Source organism: Miniopterus schreibersii (assembly GCF_964146895.1).
Source record: "Miniopterus schreibersii genome assembly, chromosome: 21".
NCBI classification, from domain to species: Eukaryota; Metazoa; Chordata; class Mammalia; order Chiroptera; family Miniopteridae; genus Miniopterus; species Miniopterus schreibersii.
In genome coordinates this window covers 3,914,857-3,928,016 of record NC_138123.1, presented here as the reverse complement: position 1 = coordinate 3,928,016, position 13,160 = coordinate 3,914,857, and the positions used below count along the sequence as shown (strand labels likewise).

At 40.9% G+C, this 13,160-nt stretch overlaps 1 protein-coding gene across 1 annotated transcript in view; it reads left to right on the top strand.

Moving 5' to 3' along the window:
- The window catches only part of USH2A (usherin), a gene marked incomplete at its 5' end in the record, with an annotated part of 301,919 nt that overhangs the window by 22,863 nt on the left and 265,896 nt on the right, over nt 1-13,160 (top strand). Inside the window, 5 exons of the mRNA XM_081124187.1 lie at nt 1,175-1,238; nt 2,468-2,762; nt 3,674-3,858; nt 4,335-4,556; nt 6,153-6,246. Of these exons, the coding sequence (XP_080980313.1) occupies nt 1,175-1,238; nt 2,468-2,762; nt 3,674-3,858; nt 4,335-4,556; nt 6,153-6,246 (860 nt within the window). The remainder of the gene's footprint in view (nt 1-1,174; nt 1,239-2,467; nt 2,763-3,673; nt 3,859-4,334; nt 4,557-6,152; nt 6,247-13,160) is intronic.

Here is a 13,160-nt window from a genome sequence, read left to right as displayed (position 1 = left end):
CCGCTCCTCGGAGCAGCATCAGACTATTCGGGGAGCTAGGTTTACGCTGCATTTTTATGCACCAGACGTATCCCCGCCCTGCCCCAGTTTCCTCCAAGGCCCCGCGAGGAGCTGCGGCAACGACAGCTCGATCGTTTGTTCTCTGTTATTAAGACAAAGTGAAAAATAGAGTAGTTGAGAAACAAACACATTTGAGGAAATGCTCATTTGGCGAATTGGCCATTGCTCTAAATTAAATTTTTTTAAGAACTCACTTAATTATTGAATTGGCTTTATATGTTACATCCCATCTCCCGTCCCCACGAATCAAACTCTAGGTAGGATTTCACCGTCTTCAAGTTTTTCTCGTGATTAACAACATAATGAAAACCATAGAATTGGTGGTTGTCTCACTTTTTCTCTTCCCAGTCTCTTGGACTTGTCTGTTGGCAAAGCCTAAAATAAATATTTGCTAAATGCATTAATAAAATGACATTGCAGTCCTTAAGGTTGATATCTGCCTGTACCTGGAAGGGTCACCTAAGTTGACGCAGCTTGGACGCGGGGCCTGGCTGTCTCAGAAGAACCGTTACAAGGTGATGGAGTCTTGGGACTGTGGTAGGATGCTGTGGACATGTAAATAATTCAGACTCATGAGTGAGGGGTTTTCAATGTACCCTCATTCAGTGGAGATTTTTTAGACCAGGAATTAATAATCTGAGTTTGGAGGGGCCCCAGCTGATGCCCTGGAGCTTGGCGATCACACAGCTAGGACGAGAGAGTGGGTGGTCTTCCTCTTGGCAACGCAAACGCTCCGAAAATTGCATCTGGAGCAGATGACAATCAGATTTAGGGCTGACGAGACGATAGATGTTCAGGTTTATAAACTAGAGAGAAATTTGGCCTGGGGAGGGGACTTCTGGAGAGAGATGACAAGTTGTCAGTAGATAGATTGGCCCAAGTGTTCACTTTTGACATAAGCCCGACAAGTGTCTGTGGAGATAATTATGAATAGAAATGTTGTTCATGTGGAATTAGCAAAATATAACATATTGGTCTCTAAGGACTTGAAAAGGCTGTGGTATGTACACGGTTAAAAGTTTTATTGCTTTAAAGGAATCCCACTTGAATATTTGTCAGCTGTTGCTTGGTCACCTGAGACGTCGCATACTATGGACATGTGTGTGTTTTGCAGGTTCAGAGCCGTTTGTTGGAAGAATGCAAGATTTTCGATTATACCAAGTAGCACTTACAAACAGGTAAGCAGACGTGGTATTGTAAAGCTCCGAAAATATAAATATAAATGCTGAATTTACTTAAGTAAGAGTAGCATGAATATTAGGGTTAGGGCGGAAGAGGGCATGGAGGGGATAAATGGTGATGGAAAAAATAAAATAAAATAAAAAAACGAATTTATGAGGAGCAGCGTTGCAGTAATTTGGGGGGAATAAAATTCGCCCTGGGGGCAAAGTTGTCATGGAATAGTCGCTCCTGGTCCCATTTAAAACCCGACATCAACTGAAAAACACCAATGGGATCTAAGGAAGGTGTGACGTCAGTGACTTAGTAAACAGCTGCCTGGCTCCTCCATCGCCCACTGGGGTCTGAGAGAAGGAACCTGGTGGTTCTAGTTAGACCTAGGTTCCTGAAGTTGGCCTACCTCAAATGTCTGGAAAGGGGTTACGTGGAAGAAAGCCCATAAAGAGAACGACTGATTCTGGTCTAGAACAGCTCTGTTGCCCTTAGTGGAAAAATTAAATCTGTCTGCCTGGAATTGGCATCCTTCTTTGGCTGTTGGCAGCTGCCATGTGATCTGAGGCCATTGAAGCAATTTAGGTGCCAGGATCTGTACTGATGACTCACAGGAAGCCACTGACAAATGGCCTTGGCCTCAGGCCCTTCCCCTAAAACAGCAGCAGATGAACTTATACTTGCTGTGTTCCTTCCTGTGGATGACCTGGAGACCCCCTCTAGAATTCTTTCTTTTCAATATATAGAGTGTCTCCAAAAATGTGTAACTGAGTATTTATAAAGACAGTGTTTATTAAAACACTTCTTATTTTCAAAGTTGAGCTGTCAGCTGTTAAAGTGCACATACATTTTTTGGGGGGACACGCTCTCTTTATTACAAATAGGCCCCATAAAATATTATGTTCCTTAAATAAATATCTTGCAGATAGGCACCACAAATATTATGTTATTTAAATAAATATCTTGCTAGTCAAACAAGAGATGGTTCATGCTTCATGAAAGAAAAATGCTAATACTTAAGAATTTAGTGTTTTTTATAAAATGAGTGTGTCTCATGGGTATGTTTAGGTGGCCAGGAATGAATTGGGTTGTATGTTCTGTGTAAAAAAAAAAAATTATAAAAGCTACATAGATACTAATGAAAACATTAAAATAGTGGGGTGGGTTCGTAACAACCCTTAGCAGCCCTGTCGCTGCTGAGCTGTCTGTGCTGACCGTCGGCCCCTGACGCCCACAGGGAGATCCTGGCCGTCTTCTCGGGGGAGCTGCCCAAGCTGCACGTCCAGCCCCAGTGCCGCTGCCCCGGGAGCCACCCGCGGGCCCACCCTCTGCGGCAGCGGGACTGCATCCCTAACGACGCCGGGGACGCCACCGGCAACAGGGTGTCCCGGCTGCACCCCGAGGCCCACCCCCTTGCCTTTGTCAACGACAATGATATCGGCACTGCATGGGTCTCACGCGTGTTTGCAAACGTCACCCAGCTTAACCAAGGAGTGACCATTTCAGTAGATCTGGAAAATGGACAGTACCAGGTAATTCGAAGCAGTTCGGCGCGTAGGCGTTTCCTGTGGGTATTGCCACCAACTACCAGCAGGTTAGTGGCTTAAAACAACAGAAATGTATCCTCCGAGCTCTGAAGGTCAGAAAAATGAGAGCAAGGCTTGGGGCAGGCCGTGCTCCCTCCAGAGGTTGTGGGGGACCCTCCGTCCTGCCTCCCCCAGCTCCTGGAGGCCGCCGGTGTTACTGGCTCACGGCGGCATCACTCGGGTCTCTGCCTCCACCATCCGTGGCTCCTTCCTTGCCTCTGTCAGTCCTTCTTCATCTTTCTCTTGTGAGGGCCACCCTGCATCGCGTTGAGATCCTTACCTTGATTACACCCTCAAAGACCCCCTTTCCAAACAAGGTCACAGTCACAGGCACCAGGAGTTTGAACCTGCACATCTATTTTCGTGACACAATTCAACCTACAGAGTAAACGCTGAGTCAGGCCATTGGGCATGACCTCACCAAAGGAGCATACGCAGGGCCTAATTTTTTAAGAGATTTGTATCAAAATCATACGAAGCAGTGAAACAGTCCTTCTAATATTAAGTAGCACACGTTAATATAAACAGGTGCTTATTTTAAGTAACTACTTAAGAGGAACATGTAACGATTATTTCATGGAAGTAATGTTGTTTTTTTTCCATGCCTTTATATCAAACTTAATATTGATTTCCGCTTTAACTTATAAACTCCTTGAGAAGAGGCATAGCTATGCAACGGGGGATTGTGTGGCTTTCACCATAGGTCTGTGACTTTTCCGAATATCTAATAAATAATTGACAGTTATGCTGAGGAAGGAAGGTACTCTGTTGGCATCCAACAGTTCCATGGTTTGATTTATACTGATGGGTTAAACTTAAAAAACGTCAATGACAATACCTAATTTACTTATTTCCAGGTGTTTTATGTCATTATCCAGTTTTTTAGTTCACAACCAACAGCGATAAAGATACAGAGGAAGAAAGAAGACAGCCTGGACTGGGAAGACTGGCAATATTTTGCTAGAAATTGCAGTGTTTTTGGAATGAAAGACAACGGAGATTTGGAGAATCCTGATTCTGTCAACTGTCTTCAGCTTTCCAAGTAGGAATGTTTTTGAAACAGGGATCTCTGGAGGCATTTGGGAGTTAATGTTCATGGATTATGGGGTAGTAGTAACCCTCAGGTAACTAACCTGCAGGCTAGTAGAGACTTCCCTTCACCGCCAACTCTCTTGAGGTGGATTCTTCTAGGCTTCCTCCCTAAATGGGGTTTAAAATCATTTCTAAAGTTCCTATAAAGACCTTAGAGTATCACTTACTTTCAGTCTCATCTGTGCTTTATAATCTGGCTTTCAGGTTGCTTGGCAGGTTATATCTAGATCAATAGAATTTTTACTATGTCCTCAAGGAAATGTTTTACGATATTTTTCTGCGATGATCCTATATTGTTTACGTATGAAATATATGGACCGTTTTCCCCCAGATTAAAGAATTTAAGCTGTTACAAATACGGTGTTCTGATTTGTTTTTCAAAAGTATGACCAGCTTCTCATGGTTTCAAATGTCTCTCATCAACAGTTTTACTCCGTATTTTCATGGCAACGTCACATTCAGTGTCCTAACGCCCGGACCAAGTCACCGGCCTGGATACAATGATTTCTATAATACCCCATCTCTTCAAGAGTTTGTAAAGGCCACGCAAGTAAGGCTTCATTTCCAGGGCCAGTACTACACGACCGAGGCTCCCGCCAGCCCCGGACACAGACACTACGCCATCAGTGAAATCACCATCACCGGGAGGTGGGCTTTCCTTTGCTTTCACTATGAATTTTGTTTTCAAGGTTTTTGTCATACTTATTTAAAACTATATAATTTAAGCCCAGCCAGCGTGGCTCAGCAGTTGAGCATCGACTCATGATCCAGGAGATCGAGGTTTGATTATGGGTCAGGTCAGGGCACAGGCCCAGGTTGTGGGCTCGATCCCCAGTCGGGGGCGTGCAGGAGGCAGCTGATCAATGACTCTCTCATCATTGATGTTTCTCCCTCTCCCTTCCTCTCTCTGAAATCAACAAAGACATATTTAAAAAAATAACAACTCTATTAAGGTTTTAGAGCAAGCCGGATTCCAAGCTTCAGGTACCGAAATGGTTTCCTACTCTTATGATTTCTGGGGGAGATTTGTGAGTCTTTTCTATCGATAAGATCCTATTATAATAGAATCATTTTTCTTATTTTTTAAATTTATCTTTATTGTTGAAGGTATTACAGATGTACCCTTTCCCCCCCACTTCCCCCCTCCACCCCGCTCCTGCCCCCCTCCAGGCTTCAGTGCACTATTGTCTGTGTCCACGGGTTATGCATATATGTATATAAGCTCTTCAATTTTCAAAGCTGTTGGGTTTAGAAGTTATGATCACCTGGATCTAAGACAAATAATTTATCAAATACTTTGATTGGAATGTAATTTTCAGATATTCTAGAAATCGAAGGGAAGGAGTTTGACTTGGAGTTAAAATGGTGGTACCAGGTAGTCTGTAAGTACTGGGCGTGGTCTCTCTGAATTCACAATTTTATGAAGCATATTTGTTTTCCATCTCATATGCCTTAAGTAATTTATAATACCTGACCATAGTTGAAAAGTAGGCTGATGATATTTAAATAAATGGATAGCTGACGAGCTCCCAGGTGGCATACCGTCTAGAATAGAAATTGTGAGTATATAGACTACATTTAGAGTGGGTTCAGCTAGAAAAACGCTGTGCCCTGTAAAGAAAGTACATCTTTCAAACCAGACCAGAATACCAATCTATACACATTATTTGATAAGTCATGATGAAAAAAAATAATGCTATTAAACAACCATCTAATTTGGGGATGGAAAAACAAAAATAATTAAAGTTTGTTCACTTCAACCTCCATTTTATTCTAAACTCTGTAGTCCTAACTGTAAGTTTTGAATAGTCCTATTAAATGTCTTCTCTCTTGGCAAGTGTGCCACGTGGTGGGCGTAGGTGTAAACAACCCAGGTAGGCTTGACAGCTACCTTCGCCATCAGTGTATTTTTGGTGTTGATGACATTCCTTTCAGTACTCGGGATTAATTTAAAATTTCCCATGAATAGCCTCGTGGCTAAAGAGAAATCAATTTTGTGTTGATGAACACACTCACCTCCCTTGTTGAAGTCACACAGTGGATATATACAGGGTGTCCCCAAGAAATGTATACACACTTGGAATAATTATTAATTCCAGTGGGATGAATCTGAAATGAAACATCCGTTGAGCTATAAGCGTGTGTATGCATTTTTTTGGGACACCCTGTACCCAGGTCCTTAAGTGTGTCTGCAGTTGAGCTGACATTTCTCAGGAACTGCCTGACCGATGCTCTTGTTCACAGATGTCAGTGCTATGGTCACGCCGATAACTGTGACACGACAAGCCAGCCCTACCAATGCCTCTGCTCCCGGGAAAGCTTCACAGAGGGACTTCACGTGAGTTCTCTGTTTCATGCATGGAAATCTCAAAAGCAGGGGGCGAGAGAAATGGTGACTGTAAGTGCTTTAAACTTAATTTTGGTCTATCTTCTGGTTATGAATGAAAATAAATCGATAAGAACCTAAAATGTCAGTTATTCCAAAAAATAATTGATAGAAAACATTAAAAGCCCTCAATAATGTTGAAAATTTCATTAAAAAAAATAAACTTAGAGAAATAACTACTAAAACTGAACCGAGAGGGCCCCCCCTTGTTTCATCAGCATTTTCATAGTTTGTAAAATCACTAGTATTTTAAGGTGTCTGGATGGATGGCCCTAAAAATGGGGGGAGTCTGAGCACTACATAGAAAGGGTATTTATACGAAGGTTTTATATAAAAAGTCTTTCGATGCAGAGAGATCTTTATGTATTTGCATCACTCAAATTTAATTCATTGCTGATATAAGAAAAATCTTCTAGAAGAAAACATAGGCATTACACTATTGGATGTCACTCTTGGCCATATCCTTTGGATATATTTCCTCAGGCGAGGGAAACAAAAGAGAAAAATTAGTAAATGGGACTCCGTCACACTAAAAAGGTTTTGCACAGTGAGGAAAACCATCAACAAAATGAAAAGACAACCTACCTAGTGGGAGAATATATTAGCCAATGATATATCGGATAAGGGGTTAATACCCCAAAAATATATAAGGAACTCACAAAAGTTAACTCACAAAAATAACAAACAATCTAATTAAACCTTGGGCAGAGGACCTAAATAGACACTTCTCCAAAGAGGACACACAGATGGCCAAGAGACATGTGAAAAGATGCTCAACATCACTAATCATCAGGAAAATCAAATTAGGACCAGAGTGAGATATCCCCTCGCGCCCGTCTCAATGACTGTCATCCATAAATCAACAAAAACAAGTATTGACCAGAAACTGGAGAGAAAGGAACCCATGTGCACTGCTGGTGGGATTGTAAGCGGTCCAACAACTATGGAAAAACAGTGTGGTGGTTTCTCAAAAAATTAAAAATAGGCCTACCCCGTGGCCCAGCAAATTCAATTCCAGGTATCTATCTGAAGACATACAAACGCTCTTTTGGAAAGATATTTGCACCCCTGTGTCCACTGCTGTGTTCTTTGTAACAGCCAGGATATGGAAGCGGCCTAAGTGCCCTTCGATAGATAGATAAATGAAGCAGCAGTGCAAATGCGCGATGGAATATTACTCAGCCATGTAAAAGAATAGAAACTTGGCATTCGTGACAACATGGATAGACTTCGAGCGTGTTATGCTAAGTGAAGTAAGTCAGACAGAGACAGACAGATATCGTATGACTTCACTTAGATTTGGAATCAAGAAAACAAGCTCATAGATACAGAGAACGGATTGATGTTTTCCAGGGGAGAGGAGGCTTGGGGGGGAATAAGTAAAAAGGGAGAAGGGATTAAAAAGTACAAGTTGCCCATTATAAAGAGTCACAAGATATAAAGTATAACAGAGGGAATATAGTCAAGAATATCATAATAACTTCATATAGAGTCAGTGAGTACTGGACTTACCGGGGTGATCACATCCTAAGTTATATGCCTAAGTCCTAAGTTGTACACCTGAAACGGATAAAATATTATATGCCCACTGTAATTAAAAATACATTTTAAAACTGGCTCCTAGTTTGATGTGATACGTTGTTTTCTGGGCTTCTCTGTTCTGTTTTGACTCATTAGTTCCCCCCCCCGGCCCAGCCCCCCCTTCCCCCTCTTCCTCTTGGTGCTCCATCCGTGTTATCTCTTCTCTCTCTCTCGAATCGCTCGCATTGACGTGATTAATATTTTATGATTCTTGGATGATTTCATGGTTCCCCTTAAAAATAGAGCCATAAAATGTCTCCCAGCTCATGATTGGCTTCAAAAGTCACGTTGGGAGTTTCAGGCCCGGTCTCAGGTGGTGGCTGTTAGGTTATAAACTAGTGAAATAATTAACTATAATTTAGGCGGCGAACACAGCTTAATGCTTCTTATTTAGACATTAAGTGCCTCTTGAAAATAAAAAAGTTGACTTTTTGTTGCTGTTATTGTCCTGTTTGACATATTTTGATAACTTATGAATTTAGCCATAAATATAAAAGCAACAAATAGCTTCCACTTTAGCAAAATTTGGCAAATGCAGCTGAAGGGAGAGAAAGTCAATAGACTGTTAAGTTGAGTGATTTCTCAGCCCTGTATTTTCAACAAGGTGTTGAAAATGAAAAATGATTTTATAAAACGTGCATACGCATGGCAATTCTCCTTTTGTTATCATTCAAAGGATTTTAATACGCGTGGGGCTTAATGTACATGGAAAAGTTGCCTTGCCGCAGTTTGGAAATATACTCATTCGAGCGCTTTTCACACTGTCCCATCTTTTTAGAAGAATGTTTTAGGATAAGCCATTCATTTCCTCTTGGAACCAGTGCTCTTTTTAAAGATCTGGACGTAATCCAGAAAGAATGTCTTCAATTTCACAGCATTATGCCAGCCATTAATAATATTGCTCAATAAACAGGGCTTTTGTGAATTACTTTACAGCCATTTGGCACAAGCAGGGAAACGTAAGCCTTGAGAATGTGCCAGTTCCCGGCGATTGGCAGGCCGGCGAGGAAGGGATTTCAGCCCAAGTGGGAATGAGTGGTGCTGGGAGAAGGCGGTGGGACTGTGGACCCAGAAGCAAGTTCACGGACAGAGCCGGTCTAGGGAATGTTCTGCATGAAGCCTTCTTTAGCTGTTTATAAAGCTGATGTCGCAAACTGGTGGTCACAGGTGGGGACAGTGTTTAAACAGATTTTTGGTTTAATTTTCAAGAAGAGAATTCACTTCTGTCTGTCTGTCTCTCTCTCAATCTGTGGCTTCTCTTGATCAGAAAATAGTCTCCCACTATGTCCACGATCCCCCATGGCGACAACTGGCTAACTCAGGGCAACTGGTACCTCTTTAGAGCAGGAGCTCTGTTCGGTTTGGCAGCCCTTTCCCTACGACCCTTAGCTTTATATCGGGGTGGCCTCAGTTATGTCAACAGCCTGGCCTTCAGAGGCATTGGAGTCTGTGCACTTTTAAAAGCAAAACCTAGTAATAGCTTGAAGCTTATACTAGTAACCAGAACACATGGTTACTTATTCTGAGAGTAGTAACCAACTGCGTGTTTCATAGCCCCATTGGTATATCCCATGTCTTCCATCATTCATAAAATTAAAAAAAAACAAAAAACTAACAAGTACCCCAAAACAAGTCAAAAAATTCTTATTACCTCTGATCCTGAGATAAACCTCAAGCCACACATACTTTTTTCTAGGACTTTACTCAAGGCCTTGATTTTAATGTGAGATGCACACCATATACAATAATGGCATGTTTCATGACTAGAGGATAATTTTAGAGTATCAGCTGGTGCCATTTTAGGATTAATTTAGAACAAAACAAATTCCAAAAGACTAGATACTGTTTAGTAACTTTCAAGCAAAGTTGGATGTTTCCAGGTAGAATTCAGTATGACATGGTATTGAACTTGGATGAATCATTTGATAGGAACCATACGCTCCTTTTATATGATTAAATTAAATTTCTGGATGACACATGATCACTGTTTCTTGTATACATCTATTATAAACTTTAAGTACATTTTTATATTGAGATAATTGCAAATTCATAGCCAGTTGTGAGAAATAATGCAAAAGAGATTTTTCTTGTGTCTCTTTCCCAATTTGACCCATGGTAGCATCTTATAAAACTACTTTGTAAACCAACTTTCCTGAAGCATGATTTGCATACGGTAAGATGCACCTATTGAAAATGTGTAGTTTGATTTTTGGCCAATGTATAGTCTTGTGTAACCACCATCCTAAACAAGACATAGAATGCTCCCCTTTCCCCAGACATCCTCCTGTACCCCTTCCCTGCCAGTGCTTCCTTCCCCTCAACCCTCAGTCCAGGGGAACCACAGATTTTCCATCACTATAGCTAGTTACAAGATTTCATACCATGGAGTTATTCAATATGTATTCTGCTGGTACATAAGCTTCTAAATCCCTCCCCTCTACTTCCCTTGCTCTTTTTTAGATCATTTCATAACTAGTTGTGCTAGTAGCTTTATTGCACTATAGTACCTATGATCCACCTGCTCAGAAAGTCCATTATAACTATCAGAAAGTATGTGTTAAGCTCATAGATACAGACCACAACCTAGGAAATGGAAGCGTGGGTGTGTATTGTGTATGTCAACTAGTGTGGGTGCATATCGACAATATACCTGTTCTTTTAACTAGTACTTTCCTTACCTATTCTGAGAGTTCAGGTGTTGATAGACTCTAACTTTAAGAAGGGTGTTTTCAGTTGAAACTGCATCGGTAGGATTTTTCATTTTCTTTTAAGAGCTACATTCACCTTTCAGAGGCCCTAAGCCAAGAATGATGCAATGACCGGTACCTCGGCCAAGCACTGGCACTTCGCTGGCTACTTAGCGATTCTTTCATCATTTCGTGACATCATTACCTGCAAGGCTGGCCAAGCGCTCACAGAGCAATTTATTAGTAACCGTGAATACTTCTCTTATTCTTTGGCTCTGATTTGTGACCCTTTTATAGCATTTATCATGGCTTTTATGAATTAACTACAATCAAACTATCAATATGCATCTTTGTTAGTATTATAAATGGCAGAGCCAGCTTAAAACATTTTATCTAATAAGCCTGCCTACCATTCAATAATTTGATGGTGGAACGTCACAGGCTACAATGCTTACTATGTAAATGAATGTTTCCTGTTATTTTAAAGACTATGGTCCTTTAGAGCACGAGTCTAAAAATGTGAGTCATCGTGACTTACTCGTGTCAGGTTTTACTACACATCGAGTTTTGCCAGTTGTGTTTTCTCTTTGCTTGCAGTTTTACTCTCAATGTACTTCATTTTATGTTACAATTTGTGTAATACTGATGAATTCATTTTATGAACTATCATTCAGGCAGTTCATATTATAGATTCTACATTAGATGGACATTTAGTGAGTCAAGGTCAAGCATTTCATTTACTCTCTGACACATGGTGATATTATTAATCTTTGGGAAAACACTTGCACTAGTAATTTCCCTGAGATAGATATGTGCATAAATGCATTTAAAATGTAAGTTAAAAACACGAAAGAGAGGTTAAGAGCATGGGGATATATTGAGAAAGATTTATAGAAGGAACAAATAGAATTTATGAAAATAGAAAAACAATAATGAAAAACTATATTTAAAGGGATAAAGGTAAAGAATTTTCCAGAGTTGAGGAATGACATTGTTCTTTGGAATTCTGCATAGACTGAGAAAAAACACATACATACATAGGTAAGATATAACAATTCTTCTGATCACCAAAGACCAAGAGTAGATCCTAAAAGTAGCCAGAGAGAGAGAAAAAGCCAAATGATTAATAGACACAAAATTTTAAGATATAGTGACTTTAGATTTCTCAAGCCACAAGGGAAGGCAGAAGACAGTGAAATATTACCTTTTAAGTTCAGAAAGAAAGTAACCAACACACCTAGAATATTTTGTGTAGCTAGACTATCAGTAAAAACAAAAAATACCTAAGAATAAATGTCATCAAAGAGGTGAAAGACTGGTATTCAGAAAACTGCAAGACATTAAAGAAAGAAATTAAAGAAGATACCAATAGAAGGAGATATATACCATCCTCATGGGTTGGAAGGATTGATATTGTTAAAATCTCCTTACTCCCTAAGGCAATATAAAGATTCAGTGCAACCCCTATTAAATACCAATGGCATTCTTCTCAGGACTAGAACATTAATCCTAAAATTTATATGGACACCCCCCCCCCCCGAAAAAAATAGGCAAAGAAACCTTGAGAAAGAACCAGGTGGGAGGTATCACATTCCCATATTTCAAATGATACTACAAATCTGCAGTGCAGGAGCAGCAGCTCAGAAAGCACCAGGGACATGTGGGGTGGAGCTAAATCGAGTCGCTTCATGGGGGTGGCTCTCTCCCGGGACAGAAGCACTAGCAGGCGCTTTCAGAATTAGAGAAGGAGATTCCAGGGCCCATCATTTCAGTGGTTCTGTCTCATTCAACCTCTAGGCGTAGGTGGTCTGCAGTCACAAGCCATCCTGTCTATGTGCTGGAAAGTACATAGACTGACAGTTATATGTCTCTGTAGACAACGTGTGAAACCGAAGTCCAAATAATTCAACTCACAGTCTCTATGTTTTTCCAAATACAGATTTTTTTTTCATGTTATTAAAATGTGTTTTCTTGGGCGTTTTTCCAACCTTCCATTGTGCTTGGCCCGTAGAGGTCCCGACAAGGCATTGCATGAACTAGAAAGTTTCTAGAAGTAGCCACGACATAGGATAGCCGAAGCGTCAGACAGGCTGCGTGTGATCGGTAGGTCAGTGTTCATGGTCACTACTGTCGCCAATATCGGGTCCGCATTGTCCCGGTAGTATCAGTAGTTATTTAATTTACGCTTATCAATTCCAGCGCCTAGAGAGCAGGTTAAGTACATATTTCCTGTGGACACTTTAATCGCATGAGAATTTCTCACCAGGGGAAGGATAATTGCTGAGAGAGGAATCTGTCACTGAGGGGTAAGTGCAGGAGCATTTCTGTCTTCTCAATGGGGAAGCCTGGTAATTGTTTTGCATTTGCTAATTGAGGTGACACAGTCACCCACAGGTAACAACCTGCAGGAGAATATTGCACTTACCTTCAAATCTTTAATGCTACTGTTCAATTACATACCAGACACACGAAGGGACAGCCCCCCAGCCTGTCATAAATGCAAACAGTCTATTAGGTCACTCATCTAGGCATTCATCACACGTGCATTGATCACCTATCATGGGCAGAGCGCTGAGTAATTTTCTGTCTGGATTCTCT